General features: G+C 37.2%; 8 protein-coding genes and 1 long non-coding RNA gene across 14 annotated transcripts; 3 read left to right on the forward strand and 6 right to left on the reverse strand.

Annotated features, from left to right (window-relative positions):
• The first annotated feature begins 9 nt into the window (after positions 1–9).
• PI4K GAMMA 1 (phosphoinositide 4-kinase gamma 1) lies at positions 10–2679 on the forward strand. Its single transcript, NM_129648.6, has 2 exons — positions 10–222; positions 313–2679. The coding sequence occupies exon 2, from the start codon at positions 500–502 to the stop codon at positions 2183–2185; it is 1686 nt and encodes a 561-aa protein (NP_181617.1). The 5' UTR covers positions 10–222; positions 313–499; the 3' UTR covers positions 2186–2679.
• AT2G40860 (protein kinase family protein / protein phosphatase 2C (PP2C) family protein) lies at positions 2423–6251 on the reverse strand (the record flags this gene model as incomplete). 4 transcript variants are annotated; one of them, NM_001336873.1, is made up of 13 exons in its annotated part: positions 5919–6138; positions 5709–5826; positions 5454–5620; positions 5248–5315; positions 4897–5120; positions 4689–4740; positions 3869–4418; positions 3670–3736; positions 3374–3593; positions 3168–3272; positions 2955–3050; positions 2743–2866; positions 2423–2427 (listed from the first exon to the last, which is right to left on the reverse strand). In NM_001336873.1, exons 1-13 carry the CDS (start codon positions 6031–6033, stop codon positions 2423–2425), a joined length of 1911 nt encoding a protein of 636 aa, NP_001325403.1. In that variant the 5' UTR covers positions 6034–6138. The 4 variants fall into 4 exon arrangements, with proteins under 4 accessions (NP_001325403.1, NP_850336.1, NP_001325402.1 ...); NM_180005.4 differs by lacking the exon at positions 2423–2427 and having other exon boundaries at positions 2493–2866; positions 5919–6251; NM_001336874.1 differs by lacking the exon at positions 2423–2427 and having other exon boundaries at positions 2493–3050; positions 5919–6251.
• A 61-nt stretch (positions 6252–6312) lies between these two features.
• Positions 6313–7047, forward strand: CYSA (cystatin A). Its single transcript, NM_129651.4, has 2 exons — positions 6313–6582; positions 6673–7047. Exons 1-2 carry the CDS (start codon positions 6388–6390, stop codon positions 6853–6855), a joined length of 378 nt encoding a protein of 125 aa, NP_181620.1. The 5' UTR covers positions 6313–6387; the 3' UTR covers positions 6856–7047.
• CYP98A3 (cytochrome P450, family 98, subfamily A, polypeptide 3) lies at positions 6978–9577 on the reverse strand. The gene is made up of 3 exons (NM_180006.2): positions 8974–9577; positions 7945–8342; positions 6978–7860 (listed from the first exon to the last, which is right to left on the reverse strand). Exons 1-3 carry the CDS (start codon positions 9455–9457, stop codon positions 7216–7218), a joined length of 1527 nt encoding a protein of 508 aa, NP_850337.1. The 5' UTR covers positions 9458–9577; the 3' UTR covers positions 6978–7215.
• Positions 8469–8997, forward strand: AT2G09205. Its single transcript, NR_140489.1, has one exon. It is a non-coding gene; the product is annotated as an other RNA (long non-coding RNA).
• Positions 9578–12022: 2445 nt separating the features above from the next.
• On the reverse strand, positions 12023–14738 carry UMAMIT11 (nodulin MtN21 /EamA-like transporter family protein). The gene is made up of 7 exons (NM_129653.5): positions 14252–14738; positions 14095–14157; positions 13892–14008; positions 13467–13692; positions 12947–13105; positions 12699–12850; positions 12023–12600 (listed from the first exon to the last, which is right to left on the reverse strand). Exons 1-7 carry the CDS (start codon positions 14437–14439, stop codon positions 12321–12323), a joined length of 1185 nt encoding a protein of 394 aa, NP_181622.2. The 5' UTR covers positions 14440–14738; the 3' UTR covers positions 12023–12320.
• A 4027-nt stretch (positions 14739–18765) lies between these two features.
• Positions 18766–20582, reverse strand: AT2G40910 (F-box and associated interaction domains-containing protein). Of its 2 annotated transcripts, none has more exons than NM_129654.3 (3): positions 20375–20582; positions 20129–20204; positions 18766–20031 (listed from the first exon to the last, which is right to left on the reverse strand). In NM_129654.3, the coding sequence occupies exons 1-3, from the start codon at positions 20477–20479 to the stop codon at positions 18863–18865; spliced, it is 1350 nt and encodes a 449-aa protein (NP_181623.2). In that variant the 5' UTR covers positions 20480–20582; the 3' UTR covers positions 18766–18862. The 2 variants fall into 2 exon arrangements, with proteins under 2 accessions (NP_181623.2, NP_973653.1); NM_201924.1 differs by having other exon boundaries at positions 18793–20031; positions 20129–20236.
• A 694-nt stretch (positions 20583–21276) lies between these two features.
• AT2G40920 (F-box and associated interaction domains-containing protein) lies at positions 21277–23100 on the reverse strand. Of its 2 annotated transcripts, NM_001036444.1 has the most exon segments (3): positions 21465–22716; positions 22833–22877; positions 22894–23038. In NM_001036444.1, 1 exon segment carries the CDS (start codon positions 22642–22644, stop codon positions 21511–21513), a length of 1134 nt encoding a protein of 377 aa, NP_001031521.1. In that variant the 5' UTR covers positions 22645–22716; positions 22833–22877; positions 22894–23038; the 3' UTR covers positions 21465–21510.
• A 729-nt stretch (positions 23101–23829) lies between these two features.
• On the reverse strand, positions 23830–25164 carry AT2G40925 (F-box and associated interaction domains-containing protein; the record flags this gene model as incomplete). The annotated part of the gene is made up of 1 exon (NM_180007.2): positions 23830–25164. Exon 1 carries the CDS (start codon positions 25039–25041, stop codon positions 23830–23832), a length of 1212 nt encoding a protein of 403 aa, NP_850338.1. The 5' UTR covers positions 25042–25164.
• Between the last annotated feature and the right edge of the window lie 57 nt (positions 25165–25221).

A 25221-nucleotide genomic window follows, 5' to 3' on the forward strand; every position in this document is an offset into this window, starting at 1 on the left:
TAGCATAACAGAAATAAATTTAGAGGAAAAGGGTTTTGAAGAAAGAGAAAAAATAAGAAAACAAAAAAAAAGAAAGGAGGAAGAAGTATCGTTTCGAAAGAGGGGAGTCTCAGGAAAAAAAGGACAGAATTTTTTTCCGGTGACAGTGTCGGTGTCTCTGACGCTCCTCTCTGTTTTCAATCTTTCTCCGTCTCTCCCTGAATGCCTTCGTCCGTATTCAGGGTTCGTCTATTGATTCTTCTCCAAGCAATCTTAATCATTCTTTAAGGCCTGCTTCCATGTGAATCATCTTCTTCTCTTTTGTTTCTGCAGAAAATTGCGGCGATTCATGGTTGGAGGAGCGAATACTTAAAGGGCACAATGGATTCAAGCGAAGCAAAGGACACACCATCTTGTGGCTGTATATAGATCCAAGTTGATTTGTAGGTTTTTGAAAAAAAATACGAAATTTTGTTTTAGTTGTGTAAATATATAAATAGGAGTGCCAAAGAGTTTTGGCATGAATTGCTTGGCTACGACCATAATCATCACCTGCAAGCCCACATTGATCTCGGATATGGCCGTGGCTATTGATCCTTTCAGTGACAAGTTCCCTTACTTTAACCGATCCTCTCAAAGATGCAGACTTCAATCCCTTACCAACCTTGACTTCAACTTCCTCGCGCAATCCTTTAATCATACGTTTGAAGATGACAACATCCATCGTAGTGTTTCCTCTCCTTGCTTTTCCATAGCTGCGTCTGCTAATATGGAGGAAGATCTCAAAGCAACCACGGCTCCACGGATTGAGATTCTTGGTGGACAGAGAGTGCCCACCGTTCGTGCTCTTGTGGCTGAGGTGACCATGGCTATGGTTTCTGGAGCTCAGCCTTTGCTTTTACCAAGTGGCATGGGAGGTGCTTATCTCTTGCAAACCGGAAAGGGACATAACATTGCTGTGGCTAAACCGGTTGATGAAGAGCCTCTAGCTTTCAATAATCCTAAAAAGTCTGGAAATTTGATGCTCGGGCAACCGGGAATGAAACATTCAATTCCTGTTGGCGAGACGGGTATCAGAGAACTAGCTGCCTACCTTTTGGATTACCAAGGCTTTTCTGGTGTTCCACCAACAGCATTGGTTAGTATCTCACATGTCCCATTCCATGTCAGTGATGCCTTCTCTTTCTCCTCCATGCCCTATAAGGTTGCTTCCTTGCAGCGATTTGTGGGTCATGATTTTGATGCAGGAGAATTGGGTCCAGGAAGCTTCACGGCTACTTCGGTTCATAGGATTGGAATACTTGATGTGAGACTCCTGAACCTTGACAGACATGCTGGAAATATGCTAGTGAAGAGATGTGACAAAAAGGAAGCTTATAATCGACTTGGGACCGCTGAGCTTGTGCCTATTGATCATGGTCTCTGCCTCCCTGAATGCCTAGATGATCCTTACTTTGAATGGCTAAACTGGCCTCAAGCTTTGGTTCCATTCTCTGACACTGAACTGGATTATATATCCAATCTTGACCCTTTCAAAGACGCAGAACTTCTGAGAACTGAACTACACTCTCTGCCGGAATCTGCCATAAGGGTCCTCGTCGTCTGCACAGTTTTCTTAAAACAAGCAGCAGCTGCAGGGCTCTGTCTCGCGGAGATAGGCGAGAAGATGACTCGGGATTTCTCCAAGGGTGAAGAGAGTTTCAGTCTGTTAGAGACCCTCTGCACCAAAGCGAAAGCAAGTGTCTTTGGCAAAACAAGCGAAGACAGTGACTATAGTCATGAAGGAAATGAAGTGAACACAGAGTTACAGTGTGGAATGTTTAAGTTTGACGGTGGAGATACACCATGTGAAGCGGAGATTTCAGAGGTATTTCATGTATCTAAACCACCTTTGGTTCCAAGAGGGCCACGTGCAAACACCATCCCTAACGATGTAACTGCTTCCATGTCGTCATCACAAAACCAGCGGATTACTCATCAAGAGAAAAGTGCAAAAGAAAAGAAGAGAGGAGGCAAGCAAGAAAGATGCACCGTGAGGAGCAAGAGCCCACCGATCAGTCCAAACCATGATGAATCAAAAGGAGTTTCCTTCGTGGACATGACAACAGTTGAATGGGATACGTTCCTGCAGAGCTTCCAGACACTTTTGCAAGATGCACTGAGCAAAGGGTCAACGCCAAGATTAGGATGCTCCTGCGAAATTTGAGGAAATCGATTAATAGAAGACAGGAAAACGACAACCAAAGAGATAAAATCTCATAAGGTTAACTTTCAGGTGTTTATATATAGGTACAAGTGTGCATTACTGCCAAGATGACCATAGTGCAAGCTGTAGGCTAACTATCAATACCTTAGAAAGCATATGGATTATGAGACGAGCAGAGTAAGCCGTCCACTCCAATACTTCTTATTTTTCTTCTTTCTGATCCCCTTTTGTATCATGTTATTCTGAAACATTTAAGTACCAAATGTTTCTATACAAAAAAATAATCAATTATAATGTAACTGATGTAATCAGGAGTATATACACTCAAGTTAAGTTTCTAGTTTACATGGTCTATGTACTTTCTGGTTGAGAGCAAATATAATACTGTGGGACGATAACATAAGGTTCATTTTGATAACACACATGAATTAATTTATATGTAAAGAAGTTGAATGTTGAATAATAATGTGCAAGAATTGGATACTACTAGTAGATCCTTTCGGCTGTAGACACTGGCCGCAGGAAGACTACAATGACTGTGATGTTGTCACCACTACCACGTGCTGCAGCTTCAGTTGCTAATCTCTTTGAACACATTGAAGGTTCTTTTACAGTATCCCTGATTATACCAATAACTTCTTCATCGTTCATAACATCCCAGAGCCCGTCGCTTGCCATTACCTACCACATTCAACCTATTATTATTCTCAACCGTCTAATAAACAATCAAAGTTGCATATATATGACACGAAAGTAAGATACAATTTACCAAGAACTCATCGTCAGCTGATAGAATTGTCTCACTAATCTCTGGTTCTGCTGTTACAGCTGGCTTCAGGTCATCATCACCTATTGACCGAGTAACCTGTTACAAAGCAGGATTTTCAAAAAATGGACCAACATCATTTTGGATTTTCCTCTAATCTCAGCTATTACTTTGATATCATTTTAAGGAAGTCTATCAAGTACATAACGACCAAACCTGAAGTCCAGCAGGAGCAACTCTCCATGTGTCAACCAACCATTCAATACGTCCACCTTCTCCAATCACACGATTTCTTTCATCAATACAAGTTGCAAGATGTGCCTGAGTACCAATGGCGAAGTTGATTTATGCGGGGAGATGGAAAAGAGGGCACCAATAGAATACAAACTTAGCTCACTTTCAGTATGGTAGTCTCATCTCACCTTACTTAGAGCAAAAGGGTGACCGGCGCGGCATAAAATTGCCCTGGAGTCACCAACATTCGCAACGAAAAGCTTATTCTCTACTAGGAGAGAGGCTATAGCAGTACAACCAGGATGCCAGTCTTTCTGACTCACCCTTTTTGACTGACGATGGGAATCCAGTTCTTGTCTGAAAGCTAAATCTGTCCTAACAAATGCTTGTGACAATGCCTCGCCAGCGCTGAAAATGAAACATGCCAATGGGTTTTTCGAACAAACCATGCTGAGAATATGAAAAGATTGAACTGAGCATTAACCTTGTGGAACATAAGCTTTGAACTAGTCCTGGCAAAACTTGAGCAGAAAATTCAGCAGCTGCAGCGCCTGCATGTCATTCAAGATGCTATTTTATATCCTATTTGATGGATAGCTAAAGAATTTGGAGTAAAAAGAGAGAGGGCACAAGTAAGAATTTGGAGTTTAATGCGTCCTGGATAAAATTGGCAGTTGGTATACCTCTATGACCATCGAAGATGGCAAATAAGTGGATGCTTTCCTCATTACACATGTGCGGTATGATGAAGTGTGTATCTTCCATGGATTCTCTTCTTCCACATGTTGCAAAAGACCCACAAGAAATTACTGGGACATATCTTGAAGGTTCATCTGTTGAACTAGACCATAATTTCACATCAAAGACAGTGGAAACAGACGATTTCTTGGATAAACACTCCCCTTGACTAAACCAATTAACGGTGTCCCTGTAATCTCCTGAATTTTTAATGATGTCCGCCCCATCCGTATCACTCTGGGAATTAGAAGTTTTCTCAAGGAGATGACCTTGCTGTTTTCCTCTCACTTGTTCCCAAATTGATTCTAGTTCCAAAACCACATTGTCCGAAGAAGGTCGTTTAGACGGATCAGATTCCCAGCAGTTTTGTATCAGAGATAGCAAACTCTTTGGAAGGTGCAATCCAATTTCAGCAAGAGCTGGTCGCAGACCAGAAGACACAATGGCAACTGTAAGTTGCTGTTCTGTGTAATTCATCTCTAAAACAGTGTGAGCCTGCCATCAAGATATGCAAAGGGAAACACTATGTGTCATGAATGAAAAGAACAAGAATGCATTCATATAAACTGCTATATGTCCATAAAATCATATATATTTATCACAGAAATCGTAAGAATTGGGCTTGCCAAGATATAGCAATATCATTGAACGGCAAATGAATGCAATTCAGGAGCCTGAATATATGAAAATACAGTATATCGTATATAAAGGCTTCTCCCAGAGATAATAATGTCAAAATGCGAAATGAGGAAAGAAAATTTTAACCTGAGCTTCTGCACGACGATCAGTATATGGAACAACTCCAGTTAAAAGCTCACTGCAATGTAAGATGGAAAAAAAATTCATAACCACAGGGATCTTTTAGGAAGAAAGCTAAATATACTCCAAACGAAATATAAGATCTAAAGAAAAGTTGAATGTAAGAAAATACGAAGAAAAAACTTTACAATTTCTACTCAAAGATAATTCTTACTTGATCAAAATCCCAAAGCTATAAATATCTGCTTTCTCAGTATACATGTCTTTCCTCAGTATTTCAGGGGCCATGTAAATAAGTGTTCCGACCATATTCTTTTTGTGGAATCCACCAGTTGGCTTCCCAGACGATCTCCAATTCTGCAGATTAACTTCGCGCAAATTCTTCTTGTATTCAGCTAAACCAAAGTCAGCCAGATATGGGAAAAACTTCTCGTCAAGCTGCAACAACAAAAGCTCACTTAAGCATCACACACAAATTTCATAAAGAAACAGAAGAAGTACCTATCCTATATGAAATAAGCACATAACAAGATAGAGAATCTAGAGAATGGAAGAAGAGAATTACAAGAACATTTGCTGGTTTCACATCCCTATGAACAATCCCGTTGTTGTGAAGATATTGCAATGCCTTTGCTGAAAAAAACGAAACAGATAGAATCAGATATTCAAATTAGTAACCATTGAAAAGTTTATGACAAGAAGAAGAAATCGTCAGAGTCACACACGAATGGCAAAAAAGAAGGTTCCTTTGAGACAAGTAGAGTCACATACCCAAGTGAAGCGTGATCAGTAACACTTGATCAATACTCGGAGACCACTCCTCGACGTGTAACTTCTCAGCTAAAGTCCCAGACTCGTAGAAGTCAAAGAAAAACATGTAATTTGGAGGCTTCGCATGTGCTGCTAGTAACTTAGCCACACCAGGATGATTGAGATTGCTTCACCAATCCACAGCAAAGTAAGAAAAAAACAACATTTTGAAAATGGTACGAAATTTAAAATGGAAATGGAAAATGAAAGAGAGACCATGAGAGCTGCAAATTCCTGTGGAACTTGTCAAGGTCATCGGAAGTAGACAAGATAGGCTTCTTCGCTGCTACTCTTCGGCCATCGAGAATCGCTTCATAAACAACACTCTCTGATCCTGAAAATTTCTCCAGACAAATCGAATTCAAACGAATGAAGATTGCGGGAGTGAGAGGGAGAGGGGGAACTGGGGAAGAGAAGAAACAGTACCTTTAGCGATTGGGGAGAGAAGAGTGAAGGAAGAAGAAGGGAGATGAAGAGGGATCGATTCACTGGTGCAACATCCTCTAATGCATGTGTTTGGTTTCACAATTTCCATCACCATTTTTCTCCACCGGAAAAACAAACGACGAACAGAGAACCGATCGAGCGTGATGACGACGACGAATTCCCCAATTTCGCAGTTTCAACAGTAACCTCGTAGAATGCATACCGTTTTCATGTGTTTGGAACGCTCTCAAATTAATATAAACCACACACAGCGTGCCGCTTTTTGTTTTTCTTATCTCTTTGACCTTTCAGAGAGAACGAAACGCACAGCCTCTCAGGTGAAGACACGTGTCATTTGTTCCTTGACTTGTCACTTTCATACCTTAATCGCCAAGTAACGTAAAAGATACCGACATGGCCAAAACCTACGAATCTGAAATTTGAAGAAGCATAAGTTTGTCTATTAAAGATGGAATCAAAGACGTTCTGGATCGTTACTCTTCTTCTCTGTGGAACAATTCAATTAGCGATTTGCAGATCAGAAGAGAAAAGCACAGAGAAGACGATGATGCTAGGAGGCGTTCATGATCTCCGAGGAAATCAGAACAGTGGAGAGATCGAGAGTCTCGCTCGATTTGCCATTCAAGAACATAACAAACAACAGGTTTTTAAATCCTCTGTTTTCGATCTGATTATAATAACCTATGAATATATCTTTATCTGATTAGTTTTTGTTTTTTCCGGGTAAGTACAGAACAAAATTCTTGAGTTCAAGAAGATTGTCAAAGCAAGGGAGCAGGTAGTTGCAGGAACGATGTACCACTTAACCCTAGAAGCAAAAGAAGGTGATCAGACTAAGAATTTTGAAGCCAAAGTGTGGGTGAAGCCATGGATGAACTTCAAACAGTTGCAGGAGTTCAAGGAATCATCTTCTTGAATTTCACTTGTTCAAGTTAATGATTACAAATGCTCTGAGAGTAATTAATTATATGTGTGTAAAATACTTTGCTATATGCGAAACCTAAAAAGTTAATGTAATCAAGAAACTTGTTCTTATGTCCTGCAAATATCTTTGTATGTTTGTTTCCTGTTTATTCTTATGTTTCAAGTTACAACATTGCACTGATTGAAAGATCGTAAACCCAATGACAAAGAAGATGGCTTCTTTACTTCTCCTTGAGAGAATTGATACAACAAATCTCATCAAAAGTTTTTCGATGATAAACCACAAGAAACATGTCTACAAACAACAACAAGAGCATGAGCAGCAGCAACAAAAGGTAGATCAGAGTGACATTTACATATCGTAAGGCACGCGTTTGTACAGATCCGAAGGCAACCGAGGCGTTGCAACCGCTTGCACAGGGGTACGCATGTAAGTAACGAGTCCAGGGTTTTCAGACATGTCAATCTCCTCCGGTTTAGTCCCTTGAGGAGGTGTCCAAACAAAATGGTGAAGCAAATGACTCATCATCGAAGTTACCAAATTGATACCAAGTTGTGCACCGGGACAAACCCGTCTTCCAGCTCCAAACGGAAGCAGCCTAAAATCATGACCCTTCATGTCAACATCTTCTTCCAAGAATCTCTCTGGTCTAAACTCAAATGGATTTTTCCATACAGCCGGGTCTCTAGCCACAGCCCACACATTCACATGAACGTTTGATCCTTTGGGAATATCATAGCCTCCGATCTTGACATCTGCGTTGCTTCGGTGAGGTAGCATTAGAGGCGTTGGAGGATGCAGCCTGAATGACTCTTTCACCACGCATTGCAAGTAAGGTAAGCGGGAGAAATCTGCCTCGGTTAAGATCCGGTCAAGTCCAACCACTCTGTCGAACTCTTCTTGCACTTTTTGTTGCACTCTTGGATTCTTGATCATTTCCGCCATCGCCCATTCCGCTGTTATCGCTGTCGTGTCCATCCCTGCCGTGATCATATCCTGCACACACCATTTACCAAACGTGAGAAACAAGAAATCTACACAAATTAGGTCAACTGATTTCATAAAAGCACTAAAACTCACCCATAGAAGACCAATGATAGTATCCTCACTAAGATCATACTGATCCTTCAACGTTAGCAACGCATCAACGAAATGCTGTTTCGCTCCACTAGACTTTTGACGGGCCAAAGTATGCTCCTCCATGATAGCTCGAGTGAGGCGGTCACGACGAGCCCCGTGCTCAGCAAACGCCTTCTCATCAGCCGGAAACATCCACCTGAGCCACGGGATGTGTTCAGCTATTGACAGTGAAGCACCTAGCTTCAGACCGTTGGATACTATGGCCTTGAACTCAAGCCCTTGCTCGTCCACAACACCTTCAGCGTTCATAAAACGCTTCCCAAAGGCTAGCCGCGTTATGTTGTTGAACGCAACCGCTCCTAAGTACTTCCTCAGTTGTAAACCTTTTGCTCTGTTTTCTGAAAAGATAAATAACCAAATTCAGTGTTAAGAAAAACAATTAGGGTTTTTGTACTAATGAACATAAACTTTTATTGAACTAGGTAAATAATTATGGACCTTATAATTTTTGAAAATATAACACTATCAAATTATACTATTTCGAAATAAATTTTCTTAATAAAAAATATCACTTATATGCTACTATAGTAGTACTATTAAATAACAACTAATTATTATTTTAAAAAAGTCATTTACTTAATACCTACTCAACCAAAAACATTTATTGTTACCATAGAAAGATTTAAATAAAAGTCGAAAATTATTCATGTACTTAAATAAAACTAATTTGACGACATTAAGCATAGATTTCATCATTTCTGACGATAATTAGTAAAGGCAACGTGTGGCTTGCGTAATTTTGTATAAAAAGACAAATCTGGCATAAATTTCGTTCTTTCCAAAGAACATAAATTACGATTTTGAGTAAAAAAGAAAAATCTTTCCGATTTTGTATAAATCGAACTTTCCTTAATCAGAGCATTTTACTACAAAGTCGTATTTTATATGGATAAACTTAAAACTTCTTTAATGGCAGATAATGTTCCTCTCTTTCATCGAAAAAGTTTGACCTAAACAACGAAGACGTACCAGGAAGGTTACAGTCTCTGAAGACGGATTCAACCATGGCGGTGACTTCATCTTCACGGATAGGTCTGAGAGACTCGAGTCGTTTCGGTGTGAAGAGCTCAAGCGTGCAAACTTTTCTCACCTTCACGTAATGAGGCCCATAATCGGCCCATATAAGATCCTGACCGTTGCGGCTAAATGCTTCCGTCGATCTGTTCCGGTGCCGGTCGGCGAGTTTCTGGTCGTGTTCTTTCAGAACTTCTTTTGCTAGCTCGGCGCTAGATACGACCACGTTTAGAATTGAACCGATCCAGACCGATATGATTGGTCCATAAGATTGAGCCCACTCGTAGTAACATCTGAACCGGACCGGTTTTATGTCGTAGAGGTTACCGACGATCGGCTTGGGGCTTGGGCCTGGTGGGAACTTGTATCTTAGCCGTTGGATTAGCTTGTAGGATACGACGGCGGCGATTGTCGCCACCGCTATTAGAAACCACGACATGAAGTTTTGCTTCTATTTTTATTTTCGGGTCAGTGATTTATTAATAAAAAAGGACAAAAAAAAGTGTAAATCGAATTCACTTGTAGAATTCTTCTAGATATATGTGGTGGAGACTTTGATTTATATTAGGGAGGGGGTTGGTGAACCGATTTATCTTTTTTTGTTTTTAAATAATCAATTTCAGACATATATATTTGCTACCACCAAACTTCTTTTATGTAAAACAAGAAACTAGTATGCAATTAAATTGCAAAGTTCAAGACAATAAAAAAGATGGATAATGTCGATTATTGATAGTGATAAGTAGGGGAAAGTTGGTGGAGAAAAAAAAAAACAGAGGTAGAGAAATATCTATTTTCAGATTGAACTTTTATTCCAATGAGAAAATTTCTTGGATATCAAATTTTCAACATTCAGATTTGAGGTTTTAATTTGACTGGTATAAACTACTGAGGAAAATTTCCAGAGAAAAGGTAATTACTTTGGATTTTACTGGTTATTTACTAAGTTGAGGTGAAATACATGTACCTGACCTGGATGTTTTTTTTCAGTAGCTTTCATTAATTATAGATAAAACAGGAATATTTACGCGATGTAAAATGTTATAAAATTTGCATTTTTAATGTAAACAAAAAAAAAGTAGAGAACATTCGCAATCTGTTTAGATAATTATTTACACGTTCCAGAGTCAGAATAGTATTTTCTTAAATTATATGTACGACGACTTTCTCATTGTCATCTTCTCCACCCCACAAAGGTAAAACGCTTATGATTGTTGAGTGTTCAAACGGTGACATGTTCACAAACTTTTATTCGCAGTGAAAAGAAATCTATGAAGAATAACAATCAGCTTAGTTATATGTCTTCTTCGAAAATAGAAAAGTATACTCCACGAACGTTAAACTTAGTGTTGTTGGTTTCGTCTGCTGCCATCATTAAAAATGTCAAATCATGTTTTCAATTCCAAATTTTTATAAAACACGTTTGATCACTGGTCCAACGGTAATAAACCCTTCTTTTCACTCAGTGATATATGTTAATACATGTCCCCGTAAGCCATAGATTTGGGTGGCAAGCGTTTTGAGAGCGAGTGGGGAAAGTGGTTTGGGGTTGGTGAGAGAGAGAGAGACGTCACCTTTTATTGGCAATCACATGAAGTAGAGAGAGTTGGTAACTTGGTATAGTCCGACCAGACGTAGCTGCGTGCCATAGATAAATTTAAACTCACTCATTACAACTTCGTCTATATGCCCAGTAAAATTTCCAAAAAGAAACTAGTGACTTTTTCTTCTTTTTTTGGGTCACCTAAGGAAACCAGTGATATTATTGATGTTCTTTTAACCCTTTTTTTAAGTGACTAGTGAAATGATATTATCTTTTAGACTCATCTGAAAACTTGGTGAATGAATAGTATATCTTTTAACCAAAATTAATCGAATGGCAAAAATCGGAATCATCCCAAATTTTGTAAATTTTGATTTCCCCACGCACTAATCATCCGTCACAAAAAAAAGAAGAAGATAATAGATTATTCACGAATTAATCAGTTGGTAAGAAAAAAAAATAGATAGTTTATTTGTTTTAAAACGCCAAAAAAAAAAATTGGTGTGGGAGAGAGTCGGTGTTGTATGTTGGGGTCAGTGGGACCAGACGGGTAGGTGAGTGTGTTTGGTGAGAGGTAAATTTTTATTTGTTTTTGTGAACTTTTTCTTTTAGGTGTCTTGTGAATTCGTGTTATTATAATTATTATAGGTGAGTTCAATGATTCAATGTTTGGTTCAATTATAAGACGTAGGTGTTATTTCCTTTGAACAAAGAGAGGTTATATTTTGTGTTAGGCCCTACTTTTTTTGGGTTAAATTTAAAATGTCTGGCCAAACTTCTCTCAATTCACTTTATTTCAACAATCATGTTACATGCAACGGCAAGTCGGCAACTAGACCTTGCGTGCAAAGAAGTCCACTTTCACCTTGAGAAATCCAATAATTGATTCCTTAAATTCTATAAGAAAATAAACAACTCTGACGTGCATTGTTCCACACAAAGGAATACACCATATAGACATAGTAATACACACGCATATGTAAGTTCCGTTACTGATACATACCCACCACCATCTTTTATGAATTACGGTACCAGTTTATAAAATCTACATATACATCATTTTCTTGTAAGTTGTAACATTATAACATCTTTTGCAGGAAATAATATCGAACTTTTATAATCTACATATAGCTATGTTTTTGAGAATGAACTAAGAATTCTATACTATTTAAGGTTAGCACTTAGCAGTACCGAAAGAGATTCCATATTTTTCTGACTAAAGTTTTTGTCAAGTAATATAGTCATTTTCTTCAATATGAATTGAGATAGGTGTTAATGGGCTCTGGGCCGAGAATATTTTTAAGCAGAAGGCCTGACACTAATAAAAAGCAATTACATTTTGGTTTAATTCCCGGTTATGTTATTGTTTTTGACTTTTGTTATGTTTGCATTTGTTGGCAGAATGTTTTCGATATACGTACATCAAAAATATGGAACAGTGAGTAGTGAGTACATTGTTAACACACACACAAAAAAACTTACGATTTTTTTTTATAATATAGTTCACTAAAACCGCCGTAAAAATGGTATGTAACAGATGCGTACCAATACCAAATGTAGTGATTACACGGGATTGTATAGCTAGTCAACGATCAAAATCGAATCCCTTAGTTACAATAAGAAATCAAAACTATAAATAAAATATAAAACTTTTGAAGCACGGGAAAAGGAATTCAAACTTACAAGTATCAAAAAAAGAAGTTACTCTTCTCCCCAATTTTGCTTCTAACAAAAAGTAAAAAAAAAATTGAAAACCCATCTAGTTAGGTCGTGAAACGCTATGCACATTTTCACTACAAAAAACTACCACCACCACTTCCGGAACTGACGACTCCTTCTCCGACGTAGCCTTTCCGGTTTCAACATCCTCCTCATCAGCTTCGTCGATTTTCGGCATTATCGTTAGACCATTATTGCCACTACAACACTTAACGGCTACAACGTTATCTTCATGGCGTGTTTCTTCGCCGTCATCATCTACATGTTTGCCCCATAACACGGCGTAGACTCCCACCATCAAAACAACCACTCCAATAACCCTGAAAAAAGAAAACAAATTTCGGTTTGATTAATTAACAAGACAGAGCCAAGACTAAACCGGGAATATATCATAATTAACCGGTTGTTGTTAACGTACCCTCCAAGGTAGATTCCTTGACCGAGAACGAAGAAGCTCATGATGGAGACAATGACAACGATAAGAGGGTTAAAAGCAGTGACAAAGACCGGTCCTTTTCGCTGCATCATAAGTCCTTGAACGTAGTAAGCTATGCTCGACGACATTATTCCCTGTAACCGTTACCAATCACAATGTTAGTATCAATATTTTTGTAAACTGATCTTTTTGTTATTTGTGAAAGTGGCATGATGAAATAAAGGACGAACCGCGTAGGCAGAAGCGAGAAGGTTCATGTCAAAACCGATGTTCAAAGCAGAAGGATTGTGTTCCATTACGAAGGCTAGGGCTAAAGACTGTAACGTTCCCATGAAACACACCATTGTTGACATTGAGAGATGGGCTGAGTATTTCTTCAAAGTCGCAGCCTATTTAACAAAATATAAAAGCCTAATTCGTTAAATCTATATTTTTATATATTACGAAAACAGTGAAAAAAAATTCCAATCATATTATTATTTTAGATATAGTTAACCCAATTATTTTTTTAAAAATTATATAACATGAAAAATTAGAAACAACATCCCAGTAACATTATTAATACTATATCTAAAATTTCAAATTTTTTATATTACTTTTACGTATCCCCTACATGGTTTGGTGCATAAACTATATTTTCCTATGTTGATGGAAATTTAAAACTAATCCTAAAAACTATATTATACGTTTTTTAGTGATGTAAGAAGTGAGTTATATTATACACAGGATCAATATATAATTGATACATACCTGAAGAACAAAGAACGACGCCCATGAGAGGGAAGCGAGGAGTAGGAAGACGGCAGCCTTAAGATAGTCAGCCGTCGGCGGCGAAGAGGCGGCCGTGAGGTGAGACCGGAAGAAATTAATGAAAGGACCTTTGTAGAATATCATCAATATGGATCCAACCACTGTCACTAACGTCCCCATCACTTTTACCAGGCATCTTACTTTTCTCATCTCCACTTTCTCCATCCTTTAAAACAAATATTTACATAAAACACACACATCAATATTCATAATTTATGACATCGATCGTCATACACTAATTGTACTACTATACATCTACTTTTGAATTGGTGCATATCCACGTACCAAAATATAATAAAACGTATCTTTTTCTTTGGTTAAATGAATAAATGTAAATAATAAAAAAGTTGCTTTTTGTATGTTACCTGAAAAGTGTGGCAAGGATAATGGTAATTGCAGGCACGATGTTGCTAACGGCGGAGGAAAACGTTGGTGATGTGAGTTTTAGACCGATATAGTATAAGTTCTGATCAATCACCGGCCTGTTCAAATTAAACCTTCCATGTTAGCCTTAATCGTAATTATTACAAAATCTTCTTGATATCAACGGTTCTGTTAGAAGACTAACCCGAGAAGAGCAAGAAGAAATATTCGCATGAATATTGGAAACGTCATCTTTGATCTCACTTTCCTACAAAAAAATCCCCAATACATAATTATTACTACCAAAAAAAAAAAAAAATCTAAGTCTTGCGAGAATCGATTTCTTTAGAAGAAATATGTACCTTTCGGAGAGAAGAGCGAAGGGTGCGATAGCGGCTGTGGCAAAAGCGTTGCGGTATGCAACAAGAACGTAATGGCTCATACCGCGGTCTAGGACGGTTTTAGTTACTAAGTTCATACCTGCGTATCCGAACTGAAGACAGACCATTGCAAAATAAGGTTTAGCTGATTCTGACATCCTTAATCCCATCTTAATATTTTGTTTTTGTTTTTGTTTTAGAGCAAGAAAAACCAATCAAAGTTTTGGAGTTATTTTAGGATCCTCGAGGACAAAAAAATTGTCAAATTAGTGTTATGTATATAAGAAAACTGAGTTAGGAAAAGAGAGGAGAGAAACACTTGGAGAATGTGCTTTTTCCTGAGAACCAAGTGGTGAGAGGTTCTTTGTATATATAGCATATTATTCGGATATGTTCAGTGTTCTCTGATTTCTTCCTTTGTATTTTTGTTATTTTTATTTTATTTTTTTTCGGTGACGTTAGCGTTAATTATTCCGGTTTGATTCGGCATAAGAATTGGGTGTCATGAATTCATTATCTCTAAAGTAAGTGGATAAAACATTCTACATATATATATTCTGTTTATATGACTTCGTGAAACCAATCATATTAGGATTTTAAATAAAACTTGTGGCTACTAAAAGTCGAGGTTAAAAGTGTGATCAGTGTGGAACAAGTGATTAATTAACATCACCTCATTTCTTAACAATCAAAATTTACATGTTTATAGTAGTATATGTTTTAGTTGCACAAAAAACAACAACATTAGTATATGTTGTAGTTGCAAAAAAAACAAAAAAACTAATAAGTACATATGGACACTAAAACGTAATTCTAACATGCATGTAAATTATTTTATTCATGCAATTGGCTTTAAACATGGTTTTTTTTTTTTTTAAACTGTGGACTTGTCTATAAAATCACAAAATCCAAACTGAACTAAAATTAGCCGGATCGGATTAGCGTATTGTTAAAAGATTAAAAGAAACTTGAAAGCCACAGAAAAATTGTTGCGATTGTTAGTCTACCGTGGTTTTCGATATATGTGGTCTCATGACTCATCACCATCATAAGCTAATTGCTTTATTTAATATATAGTAGAATATCTTTTGGTTAATGTATAGTAGAAATTTGACAAATCGACCGACCTCTGCAAAAAGATTAACTCATTGTAATGCTAATATGGGGTTATATACGTGTGGAATCTGACGTATGTCCACCTCTATCCTAATTACTACATTCATGGTCATAAATCATCGATCTTTAATAAGAGGTTAAATCAATGAAGAAGCATAAGTGGACAGATTGAGTTCCACGTGGCAGCAATAATCAATTGGGTTCAATCCTACGTACATTGGGACCGGCCAATATCTCAAAACTACATTTCATGTTTAGAAATTTAAGGTGGACAAAATATGTGTTACATGTCTTGTCTGTTATCGATCTCTTCACAAAGAAATAAAACCCCAGATATTTTTAGAGTTACGTAACAAAATAATTATGAGTTATATATGGTTAAAAGTTAATCTAATCAGAATATTATTAGAACACCTTACCAAAAAAAAGAATATTATTAGTACAAGAAAATCTTGAATATATGTTCTGTTTTGGGCACTTAATTATATATGTTCATACCTGTTGTTTACATTTCGGATAAGCAATTATATACTCAATTCTTGAATACATCTATACATGTTTGCGTACATATCATCGATCTGCCTAGAATTGCTTATCCGAAATGTAAACCTCATATATTATACAATATATAAATTCGTGAACAAAAGCTAACCACATAGCATAACTCATTGGATTCTTTTGTTTTATTATATATCCCAAATACTTCACTTATGTTTAGTTGGGCATCCATTATCTTTTATAGAATATGCATTAATGTCACTTTAAGTGACAATAGTGGCTACTTTACTTAGTTGGAGAAGGTTTGTGTGGAATTCGTATCTTAATTTTTTTTAAAAAAATTAGATAGATTCAACTGTATTATATTAGGTCGCATGACTTTGTTGATATGTATATGCACGGTGAGAATGAGAACAAAGACGAATTATTTTATTATGCAATCCGAAAAAGTTTGATGGTTCGATCGGTTCAACATCTTGATTTGCATTGTTTTAATTGGAGGTTCTAGTCTATCCATCATTATTTTTTTTGTTATTTTTTTGAAATTTAAACTATCCATTATGTTAATAATTAATAATTCAATATACTTATCCAAATAGAGGAAATGTCTCACGCTCACTCGTCTGCATGTATAAAAACATAAGTACTTTAGAAGTATTATGATTGAACCAACTGACTAGTGTTGTACAAATGATATGATGTTGATTATTTAACAATAGTAACAATATTGGAATGTCTTCATATATATATATATATATATATATATATATGATCATTCTATGTTATATTCGAGTTCAAGATCATATAAATTTATAGTGAAGTATACCAACCACTGTATCATGCATGAACTCATCATAATAGGATTTCTATTCGTGTATTAGTGTAAACCATATGTTTCATGATCAAAATTTCGTTCCAATTATGTAATGATCTCTTGCACATTTTAATATTATAGTTATGTATGTGGCTACTAAAATTAGCACCATTGGGTGTAAAACTTTCAAATTAAAAAAAAAAAAAAACAGATGAAAAGGTGCAGTTTGTGTCATGCAAGTGCGGATGTGTGGATTCCACGTAAATCGACTCTGGCCGCTGTCGGAGACAAGTGTCAACTCCTTACGATTTAGTTAACGAATCGAATATTTTACGTCTCTGCGATTGGGAATTATATGCTTACACAAAATCCTTCTGACAAAATCTGGCATATGTATCTGACTTTTGATTTGTCACGTAAAAATCATTCGTAACTCTAATTAAATAACTTTGAGTTTTCAATATGATTCATATATTTTTACCAAACTATAGAATCAATGTGACGAGCTGAACCATGCACGGTGTCGGACGTCTGTCTCCACATTTTTTTTTTTTTTTTTTTTTTTATAACTAAATATCCAGACCACACAGTAATCTTATTATCTTACTGGGCCTAAACCCGCGATTAGGGATTTTTAAACCTCCACATAAAAATCCGCTGGAACTAATGGTCTGAGACACTAGAGCAAGTACGCATGTTAATTTCTTAATGGCCAGGAATCAAACCCGGATGATGGGCGCCTCAGTCGAGTTTCCTTTACCAATAAACCACGATGCCTGATTATCTCCACATATTTTTCTATCCACTTTTTTTAGATGATCAAATCTATTATTTCCTATCTTAACTTTTATATGATCATCGCAGGAAACAAAACTATATGATCATTAATAAAACAATTACGTATAACCAATTTATAATAGTATTTTTTTTCTCTGTAGGTGCACATTTAAACATTTAAGTTGCTACATTATACTCTTATAGATTGTATTTTGGTACAAACTATGAAATTTAACCAAACAATACATGTTTGGCTATAAATTTTTAGATAAATTTATAGTGTAATAATTGGTTGTCATACATATAGATATTTAGCTAGATCTCCTAATACATATTAACCTGAATTTGAGTATTTTAATTTTTAAGAGATCTAGCTTAATATTTTTACTTTAAAATGTTCGGACTATAAAATATGATATAAACTTGTGTGTCTATATGTGTATAGACATAAATAGCCGACATAAATTATACTCAAGATTCTAAATGTTTAAGGGGTGGGTTTTTTTATGAAAAAATATTCAAAAAAAAAGAAAAACGCATGATTTGATAAGAAATTTGAGAAAGAAAAATAGAGAAAGTGGGTGTGGGTCAAAAGTGTGGGTGCGTATTTGGGTAGTAAAGAGAAATGGGAAAAAAAGAGGGCAACAAATCAAAATGGTCATCTAATCACCCTCCCGCAACTTCATTTCCACACTCAAACTTTTGGGCCTACCCAAAGTTCATGTCTTTTTTTCTTTTGTTTCATCTTTTTCCTTTTTTTCTTATTATTTCTTTGATGAAAATGGTATTTTGAGCAATTTGGTAATCTTATTGGACTCCAGTCTCTTATAACTGTGGTGACGTGTCTATAATATATCAGAGATATTGATCAGATCATGAGTTGTTTTTGAGTCTCTGTCTCTGTTTAAACTAATTAGTTTAAGCCTCACACCAACAACAGACAATTATGACAGACCTAACAAATTAATTGTGCTAACCGAGAGACATGCTTGTAGCTAGAAAAGATCATATATATTAGTGAACATAAGATGTTAACATTGTTTGATTTTGGATGTATTAAAAGGTCTTGCATGTGCATCTGTCCAAAAATATACTCCTTCTCTTTTGTGTTCATGATTGATAAAATAAACGATCACGAGTTCAAGGGACTAATCTCTCTTCACAACACCAAACAACCTATTTTGATCACAAGCTTTCACAGAAAGATTCTATTGTTCTTGAGATGTTATGTGACTGCTTGTAGCAAAACATTTAAGTAAAGAGACTAATTTAAGCTCGTTCTGAGAAACATTCCTTTGCAAATTTTAAAAATTAAATTAACTCTCTGACAAAGTTCAAATTTATTTTTAACTCAGTTGTTTAAACAGCTAGAAAAACAAAGTCAATGGTCAAGTTTCCAAGTAGATGACGTCCTCACTCTCATCCAGAGAGTACTTCAAGTCGAAATAGCACTCCTTATCAAACCAAATGTCTGGTACTCCTTTGATTTCAACCTTTCTTAGGTCATTGCTTCCCATATCGTAACACAAAATATATAATTGAGAACACATGTTTACCGGTGCCAAGATAACCTTGCCATCTTGAGTTGTACCTTTTACGACCAGTTCAATGTCATCATGGACTAAATGCTTTTGACAAGGCTGTAAAACCAGCCTCTTCTTCGACCACTTCTTCATCCCAGCGTCTTTCAATACCCATAAATCCACCAGAAACTTTTCTTTGAGATGGGTGTGATCGAAAACAGCTATTTCCCCATGATACTGTATAAGACCCGCCTTCATCCTACCTGCAGGCAGAGCCACATCCCCGGCCTCTAGAGTTACTATGATGGTAGTCAACTCTTCAGACGTAATGTCGAAACTCACAACAGCACAAGTGTCCATATCAAGCCAAGCCATATAATATACTACCGATCCATTGATAAACTGTCCTACTGTGGAAGGAGCATGAGGATGGTAACTCTCCAGCGTACGAACCTTTCTCCACGAACCTCCAGCTTCTAGAACAAAGACCCAATGCTCTGACTTTAGATTTGTGAAAAATGCAGAGGATATCCCAATCGTGCAGACTAGTTTGTACTGATCATTAACAGGATCGTGCCCGATATAATACCGGATATCCTTCCTTTCATCTTTTAGAGCTATGATGTCGGATTTTATTGCGGGTAAGGTCAAGCGCTGTCTAGTGGTGGGGTTATAGATACATGCCTTTTCTCTAACTGAGAAACACAACAAGCCACGGACAAGATTCAAGAAGAAGCCTCCCATTCCTGTGAGGCTCAAATCTTGGTCGACCACATAACAAGTGTTGTCTGGAGACGTTGATGATAATGATAGCAGCACACGTTGCCCGCCGTGATCCACTAAACACATGTGTATATGTGGTTGTTTTTTTCGTGTGACAGAAGTAAATAAACTGTTGCAAAAATATCGACAAGAGATGAGAGATGACCACTGCTTGGAGATGCATTTGAACCTCACCATGGACTTTGCTGGCAATCTCATAACAATTTCCATCAAGAGATCCGGAGGAATCTCGCACGTGTATTTTCTTCTCTCTTTTACACCAAAAAAAAAAAAAAAAAACAGCAAATAAGAGAGATTTGTACAAGTTTGAGAGAAGAATCAAGCAACCTTGTTAAGCAAGAAAAGTACCTCGTGTGCTACACATGCGCATAGGAAGTTTGGCGGGAAGCAATGCTAATGAGTTGTCTCCTTTTTCATCCATTATCTTCAAAGAGACAACAAAACAGCAATTGGAAACTCAAAACAATAACATGAAAAGGGAAGTAAAAATTCAAACTTTCATGCAGTACATAAATACAACAAACTAAGCCAAGCCATTGATCCCAAGGAAAAACTACGAATTAGGGAGATTGCATAAAGGAAGCGTATTTATACCTGAAGTTGATCGGAATCTCTGAGAGAGACGACCTGGGGAACGCTCTGACATTCCTCCTGCTCTGACTCCGCCGCTTGTTTCAGATCCCTCCTCCTTCTCTTCATCTTTTTAACTCTTCAGCTCAAATTTAATTCAAAAAAATCCAAACTTTAATACTAAAGTTACGACCAAACAAAAGAAATCGATATTAGGGCTTTGAAGTTGCGCAGTCGGAAGAGAGACCTACTTTGTGTAGTCTTTATCTTTATGACCAAAGACAAAGGTAACATAATAAATGGTAGAAAAGGAAAAGGAAAATAAAAAGGAAAATTAAGGAAGTAATAAATTAATATTTACATAATCACAATTCACAAGCTAACCGCTTGGTTCACGTGCTAATTTACCACTATCCTTAATTGGTTTGGTTCATTCTATGCTCGGATTTGCAGATAATAATGACACATCGATTTATGCTATGAGCCTTGATGAGTTTTACAACATTAGTGTGTATAAGTGATTAATTGTTGGCACATGCTTGTTTGTTAGAACTGACATCATCTTGTTGTCTCTCGTCTCAACAAAAGATGGTGAAAAATGAAAGCAGTCCCTTTTACAACAGCCATTCATGAAACCAAGATAAGCATTAACTATCAAGGCTAAATTCGAATCAGCAGACGTGATGTACCCATTTCAAATACAAGCTGAGAAGACAGAAGAAACTATAGCAACTACAGGGAGAGATTGGGTTAAGAAAATGGATGAAGTCCAAAAACAACGTCTGCTTCTCTTTTGTGTTTTGCTTGATGGAAAAAAGTTTCTTCATTCATTATTTTAACAAAATGAGTTTTGAAGTATGGAGATCATTATCAATACCAAACAACTGACTGAACACATCGTGCTGATAATGAAAGAGAATGGAGATAACGTTAAAAATAATCTGCTAATTCCAAAATCCAAACTTCTACAAAAAAGATTCTATCCTCAATATGCTACTGCTTGAAAAAAGCATTTAAGCAGGAGACCAATAAAATCAAGAGCATGAAGATAAAATTTATTCAAGTAACTAGAAATATCATTTAACTCGGTTGTATTCTTAAACAACAAACAGAAAAAAAAAAAAAAAAAAAAAAGGAAATCAAACGTCTTGCCGTCTTGGTCAAGTTTCCAAGTAGATGAAGCTCTCACTCTTATCCATAGAATTCAAGTCGAAATAGCATTCTTTATCAAACCAAGAGTCTGGTACTCCTTTGATTTCAACCTTTCTCAAGTCATTGCTTTGCAAGTTGTAATACAGAATGTAGAATCGAGAATGCATCTCCACCGGTGCCAAGATCACCTTGCCGTCTTGAGTTGTACCTTTTACGATCAATTCAATGTCTTCGACTAAATGCCTTTGACAAGGCTGCAGAACCAGAGTCTTTTTCGACCATTCACTCTTCCCAGTGTCTTCCAAAACCCATAAATCCGCGGAACCCTCGTCTTTAAGGTTTGTATGATAGAAAATTGCTATCTTCCCACCATACTCTATAAGATCCGCCATCATCGTAACTGCAGGCACAACCTCGTCAAGGTGGATCTCCCTAGGTACTGGGATGATAGTCAACTGTTCAGACCTAATGTCGAAACTCACAACCACACAATTATAATTATCAGGCCAGGCCATATAACGCACTACTGATCCACTGGTAGACCGTCCTTCCGTGGAAGGGGCATGATGACGATAATTTTCCAGTGGAACAACCTTTTTCCACGAACCTCCAGCTTCTAGTGCGAAGACCCAGTGCTCTGACTTCAGATTACCCAAACGTGGCAATAGCGAGGATATCGCAACCGTGCAGACTAGTTTGTATTGATCACTAACAGGGTCGTGTCCGATGTAATACCGGGGATGATGCTTCGTTTGACCTTGTTGAGCTACAATGTCGGACTTTATGGCGGGTAAGGTCAAGAGTTGTTTGGTGCTGGGGTTATAGATACGCGCCTTTTTTCTGCGAGAGAAACACATCAAGCCACGAACAACGTTCAAGAAGAAGCCTCCCATCCCTGGGATGCTCAAATCTTGCTCGACCACCACGAAAGAAGTGTTGCCTCGAGACGGTGATGATATAGATAGCAGTACACGGTGCCCGCCGTCATCCTTTAAACACATGTATAGGCGTGGTTGTTGTCGTGTGACCGTAGTATATAAAAGGTTGCAAAAATATCGACTAGAAATGAGGGATGACCACTGCTTAGAGACGCACTTGAACCTCGTCAGGGAGGTTAAAGGAAATCTCATAAGAATTTCCATCACATGATCAAGATCAAAATTCTGCAGTAAGTATTCACATATATCTTCTTCTTCTTTCTTGTTGGGTGGCGGCTAGACCAAAAATAGTAGCAAATAAGAACGGTTTAAACTTATAACATGAAAACCACAAGTCAAAATTCAAACTTTAAGCCAAAGAAAATAATCGCTACGAATTGGCGTATTTATACCTGAATTTGATCGGAATCTCCGAGAGAGACGACCTGGGCAATGCTCTGACATTCCTCCTGCTCTGACTCCGCCGCTTGTTTCAGATCCTTCCTTCTTCTCTTCATCTCTTTTAACTCTTCAGCTCAATTCTATTCAAAACCAAAATTACAACCAAAAGAGCAAAGGGGTCTCTTATTCTTGTGTGCTTTTGGATTTTGAATACGGAAATCGACGATATTAGGGGTTTCGAATTTGTGCAGTTGGAAGAGCAACGCATTACAGTTTGTTGATAAGAATATATATATATATATATATATATATATTACGGTTGGGCCACGATGGGCCTTCTTATCTCTTTTACGTGGGCTGTTATTTATTTTGTTAGCATGTTATATAATATTGTTGGGCCAATATAGGCCTCGTTATTTATGAAGTTTTTCTCGACGAAAAAATAGGAAAAACAAAATAAAATTCGTTTTTTTATTTTTAAATAGATTTTATGAGAATAGTTACATTTTTATATAGAAAAGATTTTTCATATTTCTATTTACATAATCACATGCTAAACCACAATTTATAATTGGTTTGGTTCATTCTGTTATAAGCAGTTGGCCAAAGCTCGGATTTGCAGATAATAATGACACATCGATTTATGCTTTGAGCCTTGATGAGTTTTACAAGATTAGTGTGTATAGAAGAGCACAGATGATTATTTTTTGGCACATGCTTGTTTGTTAGAGCAGGCATCATCTTGTTGTCTCTACAAAAGATGGTGAAGAATGAAGCAGACCCTTTTAACTTTGACCATATAAACAACAACTGTCATTCATGAAACCGAGATAAGCATAAAGCGCTTTCTCAAATTAGTAGAGTGCTTCTCTTTTGTGTTCTTGATTGATAATAAATGTTAACGAGGGTTCGGTGGATTTATGGGTAGGAGACTAATCTTGACAGAAGAAAAAAAAAAAACTTAACTGTATTCTTATCTGGTACACAAACAAAAGTCAAAAGTATTGGTCAAATTTCCAAGTAGATGAAGCTCTCACTCTCATCCATAAACTTCAAGTCAAAATTGCATTCTTTATGCAACCAAAGGCGTGGTACTCCTGTGATTTCAACCTTTCTCAAATCATTGTTTTGCACATCATAACACAGAATGTAGAACTGAGAACGCATCTCCAAGGGTGACAGTATAACCTTGCCGTCTTGAGTTGTACCTTTTACGATCAAATCAATGCCATGGACTAAATGCCTTTGGCAAGGCTGCAAAACCAGGATCATATTGGACCATTTCTTCTTCCCAGCAGCGTCTTTCAATACCCATAATTCTACCAAACCCTCGTCTTTAAGGTAGCTATGACTGAAAATTGCTAATTTTCCATCATACTCTATAAGATCCGCCTTCATCATCAGTGCAGGCACAGGCACATCCCAGATTTTCCGAGGTAATAGGAAGGTAGTAACCTCTTCAGACCTAATGTTGAAACTCACAACCGCACACTTGTACAAATCAACCCAGGCTAGATAATGTACTACTCCATCGATAGACCGTCCTGCTGTGGCAGGAGCATGGGGATGATAATTTCCCAGTGGAACAACTTTTTTCCAGGAACCTCCAAGTTCTAGTGTGAAGACCCAATGCTCTGAGCTCATGTTTGCAAACAATTTCGAGTATATCAGAATAGTGCAGACTAGTTTGTATTGATCATTAACAGGATCGCGTCCAATATAGTATTGGGTAGTCTTCAGTTGACCTTGTTGAGCTGTGATGTCGGATTTTACGGAGGGTAAGGTCAAGAGTTGTTTGGTGCTAGGGTTATAGATACACGCCTTTGTTCCGAACTGGAAACACAGCAAGCCAGGAACAGAGGCGAAGAAGTAGCCTGGGATGCTCAAATCTTGGTCGACGAGTACAAAACAAGTGTTGTCCGGTGACGTTGATGATAGTAGAACACATTGCTTGTCTTTGGCCACTAAACACATGTATAGACGTGGTTGTTGTTGTTGTTGTCGTGTTACACAAGTAAATAAACGGTTGCAAAAATATCGACCAGAGATAAGGGGTGACCACTGCTTTGAGACGCACTTGAACCTCATAAAGGACTTTGTTGGCAATCTTATAAGAATTTCTATCATGAGATCAGGAGGGATCTCGCAGTCGTGCCTATTGCACATATCTTTGATTCCTCTTCTTCTTCTCTTCCTCTTCATACTCCTCTCTCGTTGCATGACTGCTGGACGAAAAACCAAACCCAATAGATTTTGACAAAGCGCTACCCACAAACTTATATCAAAACCCTAAGTACTCTTGTTCTTACTAATTAGGAAGAGGAAGTTCTTTCATGTTTCCCGGTCACGGTTGGTGGAGATATCAAGGAGGCTAGCGTTGATTTTTTAAGCCCATTCGTT

Source organism: Arabidopsis thaliana, chromosome 2, assembly GCF_000001735.4.
Source record: "Arabidopsis thaliana chromosome 2, partial sequence".
NCBI lineage: Eukaryota > Viridiplantae > Streptophyta > Magnoliopsida > Brassicales > Brassicaceae > Arabidopsis > Arabidopsis thaliana.